This window comes from Schistocerca nitens, chromosome 7 (genome assembly GCF_023898315.1).
Source record: "Schistocerca nitens isolate TAMUIC-IGC-003100 chromosome 7, iqSchNite1.1, whole genome shotgun sequence".
Taxonomy (NCBI): domain Eukaryota; kingdom Metazoa; phylum Arthropoda; class Insecta; order Orthoptera; family Acrididae; genus Schistocerca; species Schistocerca nitens.
Window position 1 is genome coordinate 614,920,018 of NC_064620.1, and position 21,288 is coordinate 614,941,305.

The following is a 21,288-nucleotide window of genomic DNA, read 5'->3' on the forward strand; positions in this document are numbered from 1 at the left end:
CATTTATTTACGTACAACATCTGAACAAACAATAACTATATTTCTCTAATAACAAATGTCATTCACTCATCTTGGAGACTTTAATGCACAGATTGGTAAAGAAAAAAGATATATGAAAATTGTTGGAGATTATCCTGCCCACAGAACAACAGAAATGGCACCAGGCTAATAGAACTTTGCCAAGCACGCCACCTAATTCTTAAATCTACAGCTTTCAAAAAACTACCACGAAAACTAAAGACATGGACATCCCCTAATTCCAACCTAGGGGAATTTCAACTTGATCATGAGACAATCATGAAAATTTTGTGCAAAGAAATCAGGAATGTTAGGGTACTCAAGGATACAAACTTGGATTCAGACCATTACCTCTCCAAAATCAAATTCACAGTCATCCCAAACAGGGGAAAAAAACATGAAACAGATCAAGGGTTGAAAGTACTATGCCGAAAAAATATTAAAATCAGGTGAATTTACAAAAGCAACTGGAATGATTCAGACCCAAATTTTGGAGAATATCCAGGAAAACTACATTACTATGGCCGAAAGGATAGCACCCAACATAAGAAGGAAAAAAGCACGCCTAGTGGTCACTAGAATGTGATGCCCTAATTAAAACTAGAAAACAGGCATGGCAAAATTGGCAATCATAGAAAACAGAAGAAAGCAGATTAAATTTCATTAGAGTTCGAAAACTGGTAGATAAAAGTATCAAAAGGATTAAGAAGACTCATGAAAACAAAACTCTTCACCAAATTGATGATGAATTTACTAAAAACAGCACAAGAATCTTTCACAGAATCTTCAAACAAATGTTATCAGGATACAAAGCTCCCACCCTCCAATTTCAAGAGGTAAATGGGACCATCACTCACAATAAGACAGAAAATTTCAAGATATTAGCAGGCCACATTGAGAAGTTCCTGAATTGTGAACTCATCCTTGAAAAATTTGAATCCATCCCAAATTACAGTGAGAAGTCCGATTCAGAACCACCAACGACTGACGAACTACAAAAGGCAATTTCAGAACTGAAAAACAACAAAGTGATTGGAGAAAACCAAACAGTGGCCATACTATGGAAACAAGCTGAAAAAATGCAATTACATCACTTCAATGTGTTTTTGATAAAATCTGGAAAGAGGAAGGGATTCCCACAGAATGGAGACTAGTTCTCATCCATCCTATCCACAAAAAAGGCTTCAAGATAGACTCCAACAATTATAGAGGAATATCACTGCTTGATATATCATACAAGTTTCTTTTTAAAGTCATTCTGAACGGGACAGAGCTGCAATTGTACCCACAAATTGGGGAATACCAGAGAGATTTTTGAAAGGTTAGGTCATGCTTGGAACAAATACTAAATCTCAAAAACAAACAATGGAAAATCCAGGATGGAATGTAACAATATTACAGAAGGAAAGTTGCTGCTCACCATATAATGGAGATGCTGAGTCAGGATAGGCACAACAAAAAGATTCAAACAATTATAGCTTTCAGCCATTAAGGCCTTTGAAAGCAATAGACACACATACACGCACACTGACGTAAACACAACTTGCACACATGTCTGCAGTCTCAGACAACTGAAACCACACTGCAGACGTGTGTGCAAGTTGCATTTGGGTGAGTGTGTGTGTACGTGTGTGTATGTGTGTCTATTGTTGGCAAAGGCCTTAATGGCCGAAAGCTATAATTATGTGAATCTTTTTGTTGTGCCTCTCATGACTCAGCGTCTCTGCTATATGGTGAGTAGTAACTATCCTTCTCTAATATTGTTACAAACCTCAAAAACATTATGACATACCTGACATACCAAAAAAACCAAGGGCAAAGGCATACATAATCTCCTTCATTGATTTAAAAAAAGCATACTATTTGATTGTAAGAGAATCTCTATTAGCAGTTCTGGAAGAAATGGGTATGGATAAGAAAACAACTAATATCATAAAAATGACCCTTACAAATACATTTTTGAAAGTGAAATTCATGAGTGAACTACCAGAAGCCTCAAAAATAAAATGGAAGTACAACAGGGGGTGGGCCCCCACCATTGCTGTTCAGTTATGTGCTTGAGGAAGTAGTGAGAGAATGGGACACAAATATAAAGAGTGGTATAAGATTGGGTTGCAACAAGAAGAACCTTAAAGTAAATTGCACAGCCTTTGCAGATGATATGGCCCTGTTTGCCAAAACAGTGGAAGAATCACAGGAGCAAATCCTTGAAATAAAGAAACAAATGGCTAAAACAGGTCTTCACATCTCCTTCTAAAAAAAGTAAGATCGTGACAAACATCATGAACTCACATACACACCTCAAAGCCCAAGAACAAAAGACTGAAATAGTAAAAGAATTTAAATATCTCAGAGGATGGATTAGTTGGAATGCTAGGGAAATCCAGAAAAAATAAACTTGAACTGGCCTTCCAACTAGCAAAAGACACATAAAACAAAAAATCTCCTTCATGGGGGGTCCAAAACTACACATTAGAAGATAGAGATTAAGCCAGAAGCATTGTATGCAACAGAAACATTAAACATGAACTTCAAAGGCCAAATGAGTAACTTGAAATAAAGGAAAGAAAAATTTTGAAGAAAATCATAGGACTAAAATTCCAAGATAATAAGATAGTTTACATCAAATAGAAACTTGCTGCAACAAAATTGAAAAACTTTCAGATACAACATGAAAAGGAGGTTAAGTTTTTATGGGCATCTTCCCAGAATGAACTCCTAACAGATTAGCCAAACAAATCTTTGACTTTTTCTGTAACAGCAAAATGAAACCCAACTGGTTTAAGGAAACTGAGAAAGACCTATTAGAATTAAAGATTTCAGAAAATCACTAATCAATTGAACAGCTAAATTAATAACTAAAGATAAAAATATAAGGTTCCAAGACAAATCTATACAAAAACCCACACACATTATCTCAGAAGAGGAGGGGGACAAGAAGACTAGAAAGAATAAAGAAATAGTGGGCACTGATAAAAGAACAACACACTGAAAAAAATATAAAGGAGTTGGTGTTTAGTCATGATGCAGGAACCATGAAGTATCTTACCACAGCTATGGTCTCTTTTCATGGATTTCCTTAAACAACTTCCTCCTCCTCCTTTTTTTCCCCCTACATACTAGCATAATAACAGCACTAGGCCATTCGATCCAAGGAGAAAATTCAAAGCGCTCACTTCCACTGGCATAAAACAACTGTAAGCATCACTTTGATGTTATATTGAGACCAGTATGATCATTCTGGCTGTGGAAGTTGTTAGACAACATGCAGTGATGATTAAAATTTTTCCTCAATGTTGCAGCCATAGACTCAACACCATCCCCAGTGAGGATTCCTTGTTCTGTCATTGTCAGACTGTTCAAGAAGTTCATTGTAAACATTCACTGTCCTTTAAACATCAAACAAGCAGCAAATTTTGCTGCAAGCTGATGCACATTGAGCTCTCCAATTGAGATCACATGATAAACCAACTGACATACCATCCTCTTCTGCAACTTCACTGACAAATAGTTAAACGATACGCATGTGCAAGGTTCTTGTTTTTTTTTTTTTGTTTTTTTTTTTAAAAAAAACTGTGAGAGTCACTAGTTCAGATGCAAGGGACTCCAGATTAAGTGTCATCATCAATTGGTTGACAATCATTTCAGAGCAAAGAAGTTAGCCTAAAACATTATTTTTGTAAACTTTCTAAAAAATTTCAAAATTTTCTGTAAGTGTTTAAGCAGCTTTAATGTAAAATTTAAGTTGTGCTATTGCTCTAGAAATCAGAAATTGCCAAAAATTGCCCAAAAAACTGTACAAAAGTCAATAACATTGGCTTAAAAATTAAATGAGATAACAATAATGAGAAACACTGCTGCTAGTGATGGATACAATTGACCCTGTCACTCTGAACAAAATATTATTGAAATTGTTGCAAAGGCATTTGCTTTTTCACCAACTAGAGAATAACCATGTATTGAGCAAAGAAATAAATGCAAGGAGGGTACCACACATGGTGGCCCAAAACAATGCACTTACTTTCTAAAAATCAGTATCTTAGGTTAGTGAAATGTAGTTACCATTATTGTACCACTAATGAGTAATTGTAGAAACTAACATAAAGTTGCTCTGTGAGTTCACCGTGAGGCAAGAAGTATACAGAGGTATCAAAGTTAGCTTTTCATTTGAACTGTTTGGCCTGAATCAGTGGTTCATGCAAAGGCTTAATCTGTAAGAGTTATTGGCAACCATGATACTGAAATAAAACAACGATCTTCCTGAGTTCCAAAAATGTGTACAGAAGTGTCTATGAGCAGAGGGATTTCAATGAACATCACCATCACAATTGATGTCCATTATGAATTATAGAGATCACTTTAGTCACATTACTGGAGGTACAGTTGCCACTATGAATAATGTGGAGAACACCTCACAATAGTACTTTAGCATTCACCATCACATCTAAATGAAATAACCTAAAACAGATGCAACTGCATTTTATATCCAATATAGCATCCCAGGAGAAGGAACCCACAACTCCTGGCAATAGGATACATCCTAATTGCCACATCCTGATGCGACAAGGACTGCAGTTTTAAATAGACCTTTTCAGAGAAGAAATCAACATGAAGAAATTAATCTTCAATCAGTGTTCCAGAATTGCCACAATGTTTTTTAACCCACACACATCCATACCTGTGTGTGTTTCTGGACTTACAATTTCTGGCATGGCTAAACTTGCATTAGCATAACTTTGTCAGCTCTGAACAATTCACTTTCTCTCTCTCCCTAACTAATATACAGGGTGTAAATTTTAAGTTGACAAAAAAGAATAACTCAAAAAATAAGCTTCACATGAAAAAATGTGTAGAATCCAAAGTTGATTATTTTCAAGAGGGACATGTGCCGGTGCTAAAATTAGCTCTCCACCCCAGTCCCCTGGGGGTGGGGCAGGAGGCAACTTTAAAATTTTAAATGGGAACCCCCATTTTTTATTGCAGAATCAAATTCTACATAAAAAAAGCTACATACATTTTGTCTTAAAAATTTGTTTTGAATCTTGGTAGTGGGCACTGTAATTCAAATAAATTGGTGATAAACTGACGGTCCATATTTTATCGACAGTGATTTGAATGGCAACAAATATCGAAACCTACTTGAAAACGAACTGCCAGATCTACTTGAAGGCCTGAGCATCGAACTTCAACAAAACATGTGGTTTCAACATTATGGTTGTCCAGCACATTATTCACCAGTAGCGCATGATGTACTAGATCAACTTTACCATAGAAGCTGGATCAGCAGGGCAGGTCCTGTGAACTGGCCAGCCAGATCGCTTGACCTTACCTCACCAGATTTTTTCTTATGGGGTTATCAAAAAGATATTGTTTATCAGGAAATGCCTACCACTCACAAAAGCATGATGCAAAGAATAACAGATGCTTGCACTGCAATTAGACCAGACATGTTATCAAGAAGTGTGCAGTGATTTACAGCACGGCTCAATAAATGCATCGAAGTTGGAGGTCATCACTTTCAACATTTGATTTCATAAAATGGTGAGATGAAAGGGATTTATGGACAGCAAGCAGACCTTTGAGAGGTGAGGGGACTCACTGGAAACAAGCACCCAAAATTCATTTATTTGCAAGTATTTGCAACTAATCAACAATAAAACGAAACCAATCGTTCCTTTTCAGGACCACCAAATCTTAAATGGGAATACGTTCATCTTTAGTTAGTGAGTGTGTTAGTCTTTTCCTCAGTTAGTCTTTTACTTTGTTTACTCTGTTAGTTAATGAGTTCACTCATTAGTAAGTAGGATGTTTGGTTAGTTAGTTAGCTAGTCAGATGTTTTGTTTGATAATTAAAAGTTGTATCACCTCATGACCACAAAACAAGCAAAACTTATCTGAATCTGTGGAAAAAATTAATATGTGGGTCAACATTTGTGAAACTCTAATTCCTCTCTCTCAAACCCCACCCTATGGAGAAAAAGGGAGAGTTTTAGTTGTAGCAAATCAAAATTTATTAAGTAAAAAGTATTTTTTATTTATCCGTAAGCATTTCCCATGCAAAAATGAGAACATGGATTTTCTTCAATTACAGCCCCAACTACCAAGATCCAAAACAAATGTTTAAGACAAAATGTATGTAGTTTTTTTTATGTAGAATCTGATTCTGCAATAAAAAATGGGGGTCCCCATTTAAAATTTTAAAGTTGCCTCCAGCCCCATCCCCAGGGGACTGGGGTGGCGGGCTAATTTTAGCACCAGCAGATGTCCCTCTCGAAAATAATCAACTTTGGATTCTACACATTTTTTCTTGTGAAGCTTATTTTTTGAGTTATTCCGGTTTGTCAACTTAAAATTTACACCCTGTATATTGGTTAGGGAGAGAGATAAAGTGAATTGTTCAGAGCTGACAAAGTTATGCTAATGCAAGTTTAGCCATACCAGAAATTGTAAGTCCAGAAACATATACAGGTATGGATGTGTATGGGTTAAAAAACATTGTGGCAATTCTGGAACACTGATTAAAGATTAATTTCTTCATGTTGATTTCTTCTCCAAAAAGGTCTATTTAAAACTGCAGTCCTTGTCGCATCAGGAAGTGTCAATTAGGACATGGCTTGATACGAGAATGAAAACTTGCGACTTCCACATATTTTAACTTTTCATTAGCACAATTTTGGGAGAGCGTAAGTACATATGTCTTTATCGCACCAGCTCAAAAGACCAATGACCATCAAGATCAGTGAAGAAAACAATTGAGGTACACAAAAAAGGCCTGATAGTATAGCTTTCAGTTTTCTGCAACTTATTCAGATATAAGCATACATCCCTATGATATCTTTGCCGTATGGGAATGGCACAAAATGGAAAATATTTATTTATATGTGTAGGCCATTTAAAGAACCTATATGTGTTGCATCACTTGATTGAAATAGAGGTCAGGATCAAACTAGCAACAGCAGTAACTTTTGAAGTCTTAGTCAAATAATAGAGATAAAAAGCAGCTGTGGATGTAATAGATATTTCAAATTTAGTTTTTGTGCATCTGCAGCCGTAGAAGACCCAGAGATACACTGTGAGCATCTTTCCAGGTCTCTATGTAATGTATTCAAGTATGCATGATTGTGCATGAAGCTAATTTGATTTGTAAGTCAGTTTTTAATATTTTACTATCCCCCTTTTCTCCCCTTTTAAACAGATCATCTGATGATGACTTGGTTTTAAGTAAAAACACAGAATGATATCACTTGTGTGACCTGAGGCAGAATCATATACTTACAAAATGGTCAGTGTGTTTTGCTCAGGCAGTAAGCACAGTCTGTGTATTTTTGTTCATGACAGATTACTGAACTCTCTTTCTGAGAATAACCTTACACAAAAGCTCAGTTTGGCTTACATAAAGGCTTCCCTATTGATAAAGCAATATTTGACCTGAGGAACTCATTTGTGGACTACAGAAGAAAAACAAGCCTATCACTTTTTATGTGAGCTTGTTAAGGCCTTCAATTAAACAGATTATAAAATTCTACCAGGGAAGCTAGAAAGTTATGGCATTAAAAAAAATCCCACTGAGTAAGAGGAGACATAGATCAGCAACAGAAAACAGTGTGTCACATAAACAAATGATATGGCAGGAATAAAGCTATATTTGGCATGTGTGTGGTGTCACCGCCAGACACCACACTTGCTAGGTGGTAGTCTTTAAATCGGCCGCGGTCCATTAGTATACGCCGGACCTGCGTGTCGCCACTGTCCGTAATTGCAGACCGAGCGCCACCACACGGCAGGTCTAGAGCGACGTCCTGGCACTCGCCCCAGTTGTACAGCCGACTTTGCCTGAGATGGATTACTGACAAATACGCTCTCATTTGCCGAGACGATAGTTAGCATAGCCTTCAGCTACATTTGCTATGACCTAGCAAGGCGCCGTATTCAATTGATATTGAGATTCTATTAATGTATCATCAAGAGCGATGTTCTACAAATGTGGATTAAAGTTAAGTATTCCAGAAGCTACGTACTTTTCTTTATAGCATTCATTACGTATCCTGTTTCAGACCTCACGCCAGCCTGCGTGAGTTTAAGCGCGTGCCTTTCGGCTTCCTCTCATTGTGTCTAGGCTATCTTGTCTAGACACAACAATGTGGAAATATTAAATATAGTGTTGCACAAGGTTGGATTCTTGGTCCTCTCCCGTTATTGAGCTACAGTCCGCCCAAATAGCTGAGTGGTCAGCGTGACGGATTGACGTCCTACGGGCCCGGGTTCGATTCCCGGCTGGGTTGGGGATTTTCTGTGCTCAGGGACTGGGTGTTGTGCTGTCTTCATCATTATTTCATCCCCATCTGGCGCACAGGTTGCCCAATGTGGCGTCAAATGTAATGAGGGCTGCACCAAGGCAGCCAGACCTGCCCCGCACGGGGCCTCCCGGCCAATGACGCCAAACGCTCATTTCCATTTTCCATTGAGCTACAGAAATAATTTAGTAGGGCCTTTAAAATAATGTGATATAATTATATTCTACAGAACTGTCAGTACTGGTGACAGACCCATACAAAAGTACGTGCACTACTGAAGTGTCACATGTCGTTTAGGCAAATGACATTTCACACTCTTTGAGTAGTACAAGGAAAGATGATTGTGACAGAATAGCATTAAGTAGGGAGTAAGTCATGGAACATATGCCACATACTGTGTATATGTGGTTGTTTTCATACGTGCAGACATTAACGGGAGATATGGAATATGAAAAACGGCAAGATGTGATGACAAATAAACAGCTTCACCTGCTGTGGGCATAGTCTTTTATGTTTTGGCATCAGGAATTGGCAGTGGCGTAACTATCAGAGAGCAACACTCTCTCCAAGAATGAAAACAAAAGAAAGTATGGTTTTGTGACAAATGAAGTCTATTGTAATCTTGATTGCCATGTGGAGCCTTTGAGGCATATGTTGTATGTAAAGTTGTGTTCCACTCAAATTCACTAGTCACTCTAATGATCTTACACCCATCAAGGAAATATTTGTTTGTAAAAGGAAAGTAGTGGACATGCTTCTTTGTGGTATGAGTAGAAGTTGTCTTCTTTTGCTCCAACAACAGCTGCAGAACATGAAAAAGTCAAGCCTTTCCTCAGCTACACACAAGATTTCAGAGGCTCTGATTAGCAGGACCTCTACTTCAAGAGAATAGCTACTGTGACCAGATTAAAAGAAGGAGGTAAATATGTCAGGCGTTATTTCAGGTGATAGATCTCATGATGTGTTCTGACTCTGCTACAAGAAATGAGCCAGCAGCTACCAAGAAAAACACTTCACTATTCTATCTTTCAAAACTAATAGTTCTTCATCGGGGAAGAGAGGAACACATTGGAGAAGGTTAAAAAGAGAGGGCAGGTGACTCAGACTCCAGGAGGATAGGACCCACCATTATTACAGAGGTCAAAAGACTCATAAAAGACTGTGATGTTTGCTGAGGTTAGAAGCACTAAGATACATGGTCCATCATATCCATGCCAGAGATATTCAGGTAAATAAAAGAGATTTAAAATTAATTGATATGAAACAGCTTATCCCTTAACCTTACAAATACTCATATTATAGAATTCCATGTAAATAAAAATTGCTTACAGGTGACATAAGCAGAAATCAATCCATATCCACTGAATGAAGTGCCACGTGTTAAGTTTCTATGATCCACAATAATAATAAACTGAAGCTGTACTGAACAACTAAGTCCTGTCTGATACATATTTTTAAAAAAACTCTTTCATTCTATTGATCTACAGACAGGGTTTCTAGCACATTTCTTTGGTAGTGCTACCAATATCAGAAAAGTTTTTATTCTATAAAAGAGTGCTACAGAGAATATTGTGCAAAGTTGGTAGCCAGACACCATTCAGAAGTGTCTTCAAGGATCTAAGGACACTTCCACTTAGGCCTATATGCTCATACATTTACTCTCCAATAGTATTTGTGGCTAGTAATAAGAGTGAATATAGTATGAACTGTGAAATTGGCAAGCACAATACTAGAAGCAAAAATAATTTATGTGTAGACTATGTACAGTATAGAAAGATAGACAGTGTTTACAGTGATGAAACCTTCTCGGGCTTCGATCTGGGTGGCTGCATCGAAATTCTGCAGTGTTTTGATGAATGACATTCTCTCCATCTTCTGGCAAAGTGTCACACACATGTATCTGAGCAGTGGCCACCTCTTCCTAGCCTTTCCCTCAGCAACCTGTGGTGGGAGGGTGTGGACCACCATTTGACTCTCAGTGCAATCAGTCTTGCCCAGACTCACAAAGCATCAAATACTGGGTACGTTCTTGGCATTTAAGTGCTGGTGCAGGGTTTCATGCTGAACTTACATGGTAGCCCTCACCCCTATTGATGAGACTGTCATTATCTCGATTGACTTTTTGATGACGATCTCCCAGAAGCCACTAGCTCAGCACAAATCTTTTGTTTTATAAATTTTGAACGTATGTCCCTCACTGAGGCTTTGTTCTGGCACTGGTAAGCCGGCCGAAGTGGCCGCGCGGTTCTGGCGCTGCAGTCTGGAACCGCGAGACCGCTACGGTCGCAGGTTCGAATCCTGCTTTGGGCATGGATGTGTGTGATGTCCTTAGGTTAGTTAGGTTTAACTAGTTCTAAGTTCTAGGGGACTAATGACCTCAGCAGTTGAGTCCCATAGTGCTCAGAGCCATTTGGCACTGGTAATTTATCATATGCCCCAGATGTATGCACGTAATGTGTTTCATGCAGTGTTGCAAGATACAGTGTTGTGTTTGGCCGATGCACTGGGGTCCACATTCACAAGGAATGTTACATACATCAGGTATTTGCAGTTGTAATTTTTCCTTTACCAAGCTTACTTTTCATTTTTTGTGGTGGTCAAAAGATAGCCTTGTTGATTTTTCCTAAATACTTGCTATTTTTGCTCAGGGAGGCCCAATGCAGGGAATAAAGGCAAGTTTTTCTTTCTCTTTCTCCACCTCTTATCTGCAGATGGCTGCATCATTTGTTTTCTTCAATGAATGTCTAATTAGAGCTCTGCTGTACCCATTTTGGCAAAACACACACCTCTACGGCATTGCAGCTCAGCTGGGAGGTTGTCTTTGTCACAAATGGTATGTGCCTTGTGTACTAAAGTTGTTAGAGCAGTGTACTGCTGTGCTGGATGATGACAGATTGGTGCAAGAAGGTACAGATCTCTGTGGGTCTTCTTTCTGTAAACTGCTTTTACTAGGTTACCATCTGCCTTTCTTATTATTAGAATGTTCAAAAATGGAAGACATCCATTCTATTTTAGCTCTGTTATGAACTGTATGTCTTGATGGATGCTGTTTAGGTGGTACAGGACTCTCTGCCAAGTTGCCATGCAACAAAGGTTTCCTCCATGTAACAGAGGGAGTATTTAGATTTGAGCCATGCAATTTTTAGTGCAATCTCCTGCAAATGTTCCATATAGAGATTGGCAATTCAGTGGCAAATGGCAAGCCCACAGGTACACCATCGACTTTTCTGTAGATCTCCCAACCAAATTTGAATTATGTTGTCATGAGTACATGTTCAAACAGCTTCATCATTTGGTCCTCACAGCATATACCAAAACGTCTTGAAATGGTGCTTCTGTGAAAAGAGATGTTACATTGAAGCTCAGCAGCAAATCACACTTCTGCAGCCACATCTCTTTCAGTAAGGATACAAATGCAGTTGAGTTCCTCATATTATGACTGCAGCATCCCTTTATGCATTTCAGAAGTGGGGCTACATAAGTGGCTTCTACATATATGAGAGCATTAATTGCGTTCACTACAGGATGCACTGGAACACTTTTTTTATGAATATTAGGCAGTCCATAAAAGCACTGAGATGCTGGTACCTTTAGATAGAGCCGTTTTGTATCTTCTTTGGTTAGAGCTGAGCAGACTCGTGAAGCAAAGCTATTGTTTTTCTTGTCATCTTCAGGGTTGGGTCCTTCTCAAGCTTCCACAGGCTACAACCCCTAGCATAGTACTTGTCTTCTGGTGGTAGTCAACAGCACATAAGAGAATTACTGCAGGTAGGAATATTGTCAGCAGATATGACTACTATGTTTTCATTTTCTCTTAGCACTCTAAGTACTCTCCGATTTGCTGCTGCCTTATTTAGTTTTAGCAGCTGGGGTTTCTTGATGATCCTGCATGTTTATGACCTAATTTCCTCCATCTTTTCTGCTGGCAGGACACGGATTGCTTCTTCAACACCTCAGAAAGACGGCTGGGTCAGTTGTTGAAACAGTATACATAAAATGGAAACAACAACCTGGCACACCACCTGGAAGTACACTATTAATCACTCACACAAGAAACCTGAGAGCTCACAGCTGGCATCAGTGCACTTCATGTAAATAAATTGAAATTATTTATTCACTCATGAAATAAGTTGTTTCTAGCTTTCTGTAATATTTGTTTACAGTACAGGCAACCTCATTTGATGAAAATTTCTTCACATAAAGACATATTTTGAGGCTAAGAAACAGCATGTGTGATTCATATTAGATTGCAATTTCCGATTAGATTGTGTTTTAGTGTTTTCTTGAACACAGATTTAATCATAAATTTTGAAATCTTGAGTTCAAAATTCACTGCAAATAGTCAAAACTGTTATCAGGGTAGTTTCCACAGTCTCTGTTTATTTCAGTAACATTAGAAGTTTTCAGTGAAACATCCCTATGTTGTAACTTAAATATTAGAGTTAACATGAAATTTGTTAAAATGTAACATAGTACATACGTACTAAATCCAACACAGAAGTCTGATAAATAATATAAATATATGATATGACACTTATTTATTATACCTGCAGTGAGCCTCTTGATAGTCCAGAACCTGGTGCAGATCCAGGACTATCTATGGTACCATCAGCAGCTGCGTCTTCTTTTGGTGAGCTGGCATTGCCAGCCCTTCTACCTTTGCGGGCTGTTAGCTGTCAATGAAACATACAGAGAATTATGTTTTATACAACACGAACCTTCAGCCACACAGAAAAACATAGTGGTAACAGAAGAAGGCTTTTCTAAGTTTCTAACAATGTCATAAAGTAATTTTAAGTAACACAGCTCATGCTAAATTAAAGGACTTGCTTTAATACGTCTGGTGGTAAAAACCAAAATGTTTGCTTGTAAAAAGGAAATAAAGGCAATGATAATTCTGTGTATTAAGTCAAGTGGGAAGACAGTGTGCATATGTTTGAGAATGAAAATTTGTCATTTTCGTTTCAAGTGACTCATCACATCACACTACACTCTTCTTATTAGCATTGCTTCATAAGGGACAAACTTCTATCCTTTGTTAACATATCCTTGCTGTTGATAAGAGACTGGAATTTGAGACAAATCTACTGTCATTCTGTCTGAGGAGTTTTCATCTGTCTCTGATGACAGAAAAAAGTTTCTCAGGGGGATTGAGCTCTGAAATCATTTGTACAACATTGGCTATGCAAGTCTTTCCTGCAATTGTTTTGATATTTGATGATTCTGATTACTGAGAATTAATTGTTTTCACAATTATAGCTCACTGATACTGTTTTTCCACAAGACATGCATACTTTCATCATTTTGGACATTTGCTCTCAGAATACATCACACATTGTCAGTCTTGTGTACTCTATTACAACTGACTGACCAACACTGTGTCCTCACCAAAAGTTGGACAGTTCACCCATTAGTCTACTAAAGAGACTGGCTACACCATGACTGTCCTTCCTCTGCTGGAGTATTACTGTGCAGTATTGGAACCTTACCAGATAGGATTACAGACAACATCAAAAAAGTTTGAAGAAGGGCACTTCACTTCGTATTAATATGAAATAGGGGAAAGAATGACACATCAGATGGGGTAGAAATCACTAAAACAAAAGCATCTTTCACTGTGGTGAAATATTTTTGCAAAATTGCAGTCTCTTCCAAGCGCAAATTTTGTTACCTCCTACCTACATAAGGAGAAATGACCATAGTAATAAAAAATAAGAGAAATCAGGGCTTGCAAGGAAAGATTTGGTTGTTCATTTTTCCGACATGCTATTTGGGAGTGGAACAGTCAAGAAATAGTCTGAAAGTGGTTCTGTGAGCTCTCTGCCTCCAAGCACTTGACTGTAGATTGCGGAGTAGTACTGAAGATGTGGACCCATCTTCCTGGACAAATAACATCATCAAGGAGGTTAAACAATAGAAAATCCAGGATGGAATGTAACAATATTGTGAAAAGGAAAGTTGCCACTCACCATACAGCGGAGATGTTCAGTTACAGATATTAGATGATAAACACACACATACACACTCACGCAAACACAACTCATACACATGATTGCAGTCTCAGGCAACTGAAGCCACACTGCAAACAGCAGCAGCAGTGCATGATGGGAGTGGAGGTAAGGAGAAGGTGGGTGCGAGTAGGGGGAGGGATAGCAGGGTAGGGGTGGCGGACAGTGATGTGCTGTTGGGGAGCATGCAGGGATGAGGTGGAAAGAGGGTAGGGCAGCTAAGTGCAGTCGGTAGGTTAGATGAAGGGCAGTGGAGAAGTGGGGAGGAGATAGTGGAAAAGGAGAGAAGTAAAAAGACTGGGTGCAATGGAGGAATGAGGGCTGCATAGTGCTGGAATGGGAACAGAGAAGGGGAAGGATGGGAGAGAACAATGACTAATGAAGGTTGAGGCCAGGAGGCTTATGGGAATATAGGATATATTGCAGGGAAAGTTCCCACCTGCACAATTCAGAAAAGCTGGTGTTGGTGGGAAGGATCCATATGGCACAGGCTGTGAAGCAGTCATTGAAATGAAGGATGTCATGTTTGGCAGCATGCTCAGCAACTGGGTGGTCCACTTGTTTCTTGGCCATACTTTGTCAGTGGCCATTCATGCAGACAGACAGCTTGTTGGCTGTCATGCCCATAAAAAATGCAGCACAGTGGTTGCAGCTTAGCTTGTAGATCACGACTGGTTTCACAGGAAGCCCTGCCTTTGATGGGACTGGTGGTGTTTGTGACTGGACTGGAGTAGGTGGTGGTGGGAGGATGAATAGGACAGGTCTTGCATCAAGGTCTATTATAGGGCTATGAGCCATGAGGCAAGGGGTTGGGAGCAGAAGTTGTGCAGGGATGAACGAGTTTATTGTGTAGGTTCAGTGGATGGTGGAATGCCACTGTGGGAAGGATAGTGGACAGGACATTTCTCATTTCATGGCACAATGGGAGGTAGTAGAAACCATGGCGGAGAATGTAATTCAGTTGCTCCAGTCCTGGGTGGTACTGAGTTACGAGCGGGAATGCTCCTCTATGGCCAGACAGTGAGACTTTGTGAGGTGGTGAGAGACTGAAAAGGTAAGGCACGGGATATTTGTTTTTGTGCAAGGTTGGGAGTATAATTACAGTTTGTGAAGGCTTCAGTGAGACTCTGCATATTTCAAGAGGGACTGGTCGTCACTGCAGATGTGACGACCACAGGTAGCTAGGATGTATGGAAGGGACTTCTTGGTGGCAGCTGTCAAAGTGGAGGTATTGCTGGTGGTTAGTAGGTTTTGATATGGACAGAGGTGCTGATGTAGCCATCTTTGAAGTGGACATCAACATCTAGGACGGTGGCTTGCTGGGTTCAGTAGGACCAGGTGAAGCAAAGGGGGAAAAAGTTGATGATGTTGTGGAGAAATGTGGGTAGGGTGTCCACACCTTCAATCCTAATCGCAAAGATGTCATCAATGAATCTGAACTGGGTGAGGGGTTTAGGATTCTGGGTTTTTAGGAAGGATTCCTCTAGATGGCCCATGAATAGGTTGGCATAGGATGGTGCCATGCAGGTGCCCATAGCCATACCCCAGAATGCCTTCATGGGAGAAATAATTGTGGGTGAGGATATAGTTGGTCATGGCGACTAGGAAGGTGGTTGTTGGTTTGGGATCTGTTGGGCAATGGAAAAGGTAGCATTCAACAGAAGTTAGGCCATGGGCATTGGGAGGTGGCATCAATAACAGGGCACCATGTGGTAAAGGGACAGGAACTGTGGAAAGTCAGTGGAGGAAATGGTTGGTATCTTTTATATAAGAGGGTAGATTCTGGGTAATAGGTTGAAGGTGTTGGTCTACAAGAGTAGAGATTCTCTCAGTGGGGGTCCTGGGTGGTTGGGTTTAAGGACTTTAGGAAGCATGTAGAAAGTGGGAGTGGGGGAAGAGGTAGGGGTGAGTTGAGAGACTTGTGCGGCTATTTATATCCAAGTTTGCATCAAGCAGATTAACTTCTTTCACTGTAGTGATAGTCGAAGAGCATGTATTATCAGTAGTAATCAAAAATGTTTTTTTGTGTTTGTGTGTGAGTGTGTGTGTGGATATTGCAGTGTATTGGTAAGTTGCATAAAATATAGTCAATACATTTATTTTCTTAAAAGAACTAAAAGTTGTCCCTATAATATTGCACTTCAGAGTTTCCTGTCAAGTTGTTGTTTCTATTTTATGTACAATATTGCAACAATCAACTCATCCATCTCCCTCAGGTGCTGCAAATTTTGCTGTTATGTCTACTCGCTGTGTGAACTCCGACAAGACTGTGAACTATTGTCGGTCTTGTGCCGCTGTTTATATTCGAGTCTGATTTCTGATACTCACTATGCCCTGTGATGTTCTTTCATTTTTCAGAGTTCACGCTAATATTCTGTGAAATACAATTTGTTTTAATGTTTTACAACTCTAGTGGATGTGACACCTGCTGAAACTTTTAACAAATTGAGTGCTGTACACCAAGTGTTATTTAAATTTAAATTTCTGCCCTTTTTCATTGGTTTTTCTGACATCTTTATTTCAACAGATCAGTGTGAGCTTTGAAAAACAAAAAGGCATTAAAGAGCATAGTAAGTGTTGGAAATCAAGCTTAGCTAACGGTAGCGGCATGAGACCAACAATAGTTCACACTCTGGTAGGAGTTTAAGCAGAACTTGGAGAATCTGACAAAGACAGTTGTGTCGGTTTTCAAAATATTGTTCATAAAATGGTAAGAATAACTAGGCACAGCACCCAGAAGCACCCTATTATACGATCACACTGAGAAGATCTCAGAGATCACAGCTGTTTCTTTGTAATACACCTCACCTAAATACATTCAGGTTTTTGATTGCTCATCAAAGAGCCTGTTTCTAGCTTTCCATAATACTTGTTTACAGTATGGACAACCACATTTGATAAAAATTTCTTCACCTGAATGCATATTCTGAGAATGAGAAACAGAGTAAGCAAGTCTATATATGGCAAAGCCAATGTTTTTACCAGCATCAGCAGTCCATCCTGAGAGAATCCAAATATGTTGCCAGCAGACATAGCAAAAAATTCCAATTGCTTGTGGTACACCAGGGTAAAGATCTGCACAGCTCAATGCCGGACAATGAACTGTGTGGGTGGATCGGTGTACCCATTTCTATTCTAGTCCACAGGCTAAAAAACATAAGAGCAGGCAGCTTTTATTCTGCATCTCCAAAACTTACTACTCAATTAAAGAGCCACCTGTACATACACTGATAGTTGTGGGCATGAGCCATGTTTGATATTTTGTTGTTTATTCCTGTGTGGGTACCTGGAGTGCTTACTGAGCCAGCTGCAATATTTTTCACAGACTCGGATAGCAAATCCCTCCCTCCTCCTTGGACACAGTTTGCTGCTGGGGTCAAAATCATTTGGGGCATGGGTTAGAATGTTCTTATTTGGTATCACAGTCTGTGTTGGTCTGCACTCTAGTAGTTCCACCACCTCAATTTCAGGTATGTAGTGGCAGTTAGGATTCTTCGTGCTCCCCTGCTTGTTCCATTTCTTCTTCCATCATGGATTCCTGGATCTGGAGTGACTGTTATGGGCACCACTTCAAATGTAGTGGTGAAAGGACTGGCAACTTGCTTTAAATGTTCAAAACTGTAAATTGTGCACTTCATAAAAGGAAAAATTTGGTATCCTGTGACTACTGTATCAACTCAAACTTGGCAACTCTTTGTAGGGATATGAAATGGGGTGATTACATAGGCTCAGTGACAGCTAAAGTAGGTAGCAGACTTTAGTTTATTGGTAGAATACTGGGGAAGTGCAATCAGTCTACGAAGGAGACTGCATAGAAAATATTCATGCAGCCCATCCTAGAGTACTCCTCTAGTGCGTGAGACCTGTATCAAGTAGGACTTACAGGGAATATTGAACTTATACAGAGAAGGGCAGCACAAATGTTCATGAGTTTCTTTGATCTGTGAAACTGAACTGGCAAATGCTTGAAAATTGAAGCAAACATCCTGAGAAAGCCTACTTACAAAGTTTCAAGAACAGGCATTAAATGATGACTCTAGGAATATACTACACATCACTCCCATGAGGATAGTGAGGATAAGATAAAATTAATTACTGTGCACACAGAGGCATTTTAACAGCCATTCTTCCCCCACTACATACAAGAGCAGAACCAGAACAAGCTCTAATAACTGGTACAATAGGAAATACCCTCTGCCATGCACTTCTTAGTGTTTTGAAGAAGTTTTATATAGATTTGTTTGATGTCTCCTGTTAGTCTAATATGTTACAGACCCTGTGCACTTTAATAGTATTGCAATATAAGTGATATAAATGATTTATAATCAATTTCTTTCATATACACACTACATATTTTACTTCTCAAAAAGCGATGGTTAAATAGTGCCTATTATCACAGATAGTCTATATTTTAAATTATTTACAGGCACCTCTGCAAAAAAAATAAAAAATAAAAAGAACCCTCACTCAGGGCCCTGTGAGTATTGTAGGACTCAAAATATAGAGTGGGCTATTATGACACTATTGTGATAAAATTCTATTTAAAAATGTTACGTGAATATGTAACTTTCCACTAATAAAACTCCCATATTAGTGTAAGCTTAATACCTTAGAAACATTAAAAAATTGTAATGGTGTGAAGCTTGCCTCTTGATAGGAATCAAAGAAAATTCTGCTGACATTAGATGATATTATTAGACGTTAAAGAGTGAGACATTAGGTCTATAACTAAACTGCTAAAGTGTAAAACGTTCATATAATAACTGGTGGATTTCAGACGTTGCTGTATTTTTGTATGGGTACATACTTGTATATTGGCTGTAACCCTCATGTTGGTTTTGCAATGTCAGGCTAATTCTGTACACTTTTCTGTTTGTGTATATTTCTTCTCAAGACGCCTTCTACGTACATAATATCATTAAAGTTTGCCCATATGATTTTTTTTTCCCCTTGTTTCTCTAAACGATAAATTCTGTACTAAACGTAAAGTACCATACAGACTACGAACAAAGTATAATGAAAGCAGGACGGGGCGTTAAACTCTAATCTTCCTTGCTTTTTAAAGAAATCAGTTTATCTGCCATGGACATACACTGTCTTTTCTATGTGATTATTTTACGCATATTTCGAATGAGTTTCGTGGATTCACTAAGTGGTAAGCTGCTGTGGAACTTGAATCTTAAGTCGAAGTGTTACTGACGACCCTACCTTCTTTCCAAAATTGAAATTTAAATCACCATCGAAATCCATAACAAAGTTTACAAGCACTTTACACCTGCTGGCTGTTATTGTTTATATTACCATGGCAACAGCGTTCACGCAAACTCCGAGCGCCGAGCGGCAACACTTTGGGTCGAATTCCTGTATAATCGATTAAGACACTCGATACATTTCGGTTCTACCACAGTCGTACTACTGTGTGTTGCTTCGATTCGGTACATCGATAGTTAATGTGGAATAATAATTGTGTGTTTGTGGGCAGCACGAAAGGTTTTTGACGTTTGGGTGTTTACGGTTTGTTTCGATTGCATTTTCATACAGTAGCTGTGGCATTGGTCGTATTTCTATTAGGACTACAAAACAGACGAAAATGGTAAGATAAATCACGATAGACAAAACAATTGACGTTTCCAATCTGTAATCAGAGAATTGCCGGGAAACGCCTATTCTGTCGTTTCATATGCTTTTTTTTTTCAGTCGCATAACGTGAAAGTGTGTGACATAGAGGACGACGTAAAAGAGGCGCTGAAAGCATTTCGTTTTCGTAAGAGCGATAAAAATGCCGCGTTGATATGTAAGTGTAAATTTTTTGCGTTCTGTTCTGGTGTTTTACTAGACTTTCACCCAGCTATACTAATAAATCTTTTTCACTTTTCAGTAAAAGTCGATCGAGAAAAGCAGAAAATATGCATTGATGAACAATTAGAGGTAAAAAAAGACTTCTTTACCATTAGTTTACTCTTGCTTCTTATCCCTTAACTGTGTGGTAAACAGTATTCTTGTACACCGAAAATTATATTTTTATATGCATTTGAAAAGGGTAATTTCAAAGGCAGAGCAGTGCATTTTTTTTTTTTTAAATAGCTGTTTTCGCTAACATGTAATCTCCTGTGACGAGCTACCAATTTCACCATGCGGATTCGCCTTAAAACTGCATATTAGCAATAAAAAGTTGGCCCCAGAAACAGCTGTTACTTCGAAAAACGACAAAGATTAGAAAATATTTTTTTCTAAAGTCAACAAGTCGATTTTATATTCATTATTATTATTATTATTATTATTATTATTGTGTGTGTATGGACCCTGTCGGATCACGCATTGCAATTATTGTTCCCCTTTCTAATAGCCCATATAGCTTTCATTCTTTCGCTCTGTGCGTTCTTCTGAGCACTTGGTCCCTGATCTTTTACGGTCTTCATTCCCTGGCTTTACTACACATCTATTTATCTTCTGACGGTAAAGCTGTAACTTTTCCAAGTCATATTTGACTTCTTCTATCCATGGAATGCGCTTCAGTTTTGCAGTGTACGTCAAAATCTTGCGAGTTAGCCTTGAAGATGGGAGTTTATGAATGTGGCCATAGATGAGGTTTTGCTCGTGTACAGCACTTCAGGTTTAATCACTGTACGTTTGATATTTGTATGAATGGATATACATTTCTTGTTGTAGATTTCACGCATTCTCCCATAAGCTCATTTGAGCTGTTGTAACCAAACTTTCTGTACTTCCTTTTCCAACCCTGTTGGTTCTATGATCTCACTGAGATATTTGAAGTGTGGAATTTGAATATTCATTTATATAATGACAGTTTAGTAAAAGCCATGTGACCGTAGAAAAATGGTAGGCCAAGACATATTTGTGTTTAAGTCATCTCTGTGGAAAAATAAAAAAAAAAAATAATAATAATAATTTGAAGAGCTTGGCAGTCTTTGATATTAGAATTCTCATTTCCTCCATAAAATGGTGTA

The 21,288-nt window shown here is 38.7% G+C and overlaps 2 protein-coding genes across 4 annotated transcripts in view; one reads left to right on the plus strand and one right to left on the minus strand.

Moving 5' to 3' along the window:
• The window catches only part of LOC126194628 (intraflagellar transport protein 43 homolog), a 117,353-nt gene extending 97,610 nt beyond the window's left edge, over nucleotides 1–19,743 (minus strand). For 2 of the 3 annotated variants that reach the window (XM_049932794.1, XM_049932793.1), the window contains exons 1-2: nucleotides 19,529–19,658; nucleotides 12,860–12,985 (exon numbers count right to left, since the gene is read on the minus strand). In XM_049932794.1, coding sequence (XP_049788751.1) covers nucleotides 12,860–12,985; nucleotides 19,529–19,570 — 168 coding nt within the window. In that variant the 5' untranslated portion in view covers nucleotides 19,571–19,658. Of the gene's footprint in view, nucleotides 1–12,859; nucleotides 12,986–19,528 lie in introns of all 3 variants that reach the window. The other variant, XM_049932795.1, reaches the window with a different exon arrangement.
• Nucleotides 19,744–19,754: 11 nt separating this feature from the next.
• Nucleotides 19,755–21,288, plus strand: part of LOC126194630 (glia maturation factor beta) — a 35,290-nt gene continuing 33,756 nt past the window's right edge. Inside the window, exons 1-3 of the mRNA XM_049932798.1 lie at nucleotides 19,755–19,913; nucleotides 20,018–20,114; nucleotides 20,199–20,248. Coding sequence (XP_049788755.1) covers nucleotides 19,911–19,913; nucleotides 20,018–20,114; nucleotides 20,199–20,248 — 150 coding nt within the window. The 5' untranslated portion in view covers nucleotides 19,755–19,910. The remainder of the gene's footprint in view (nucleotides 19,914–20,017; nucleotides 20,115–20,198; nucleotides 20,249–21,288) is intronic.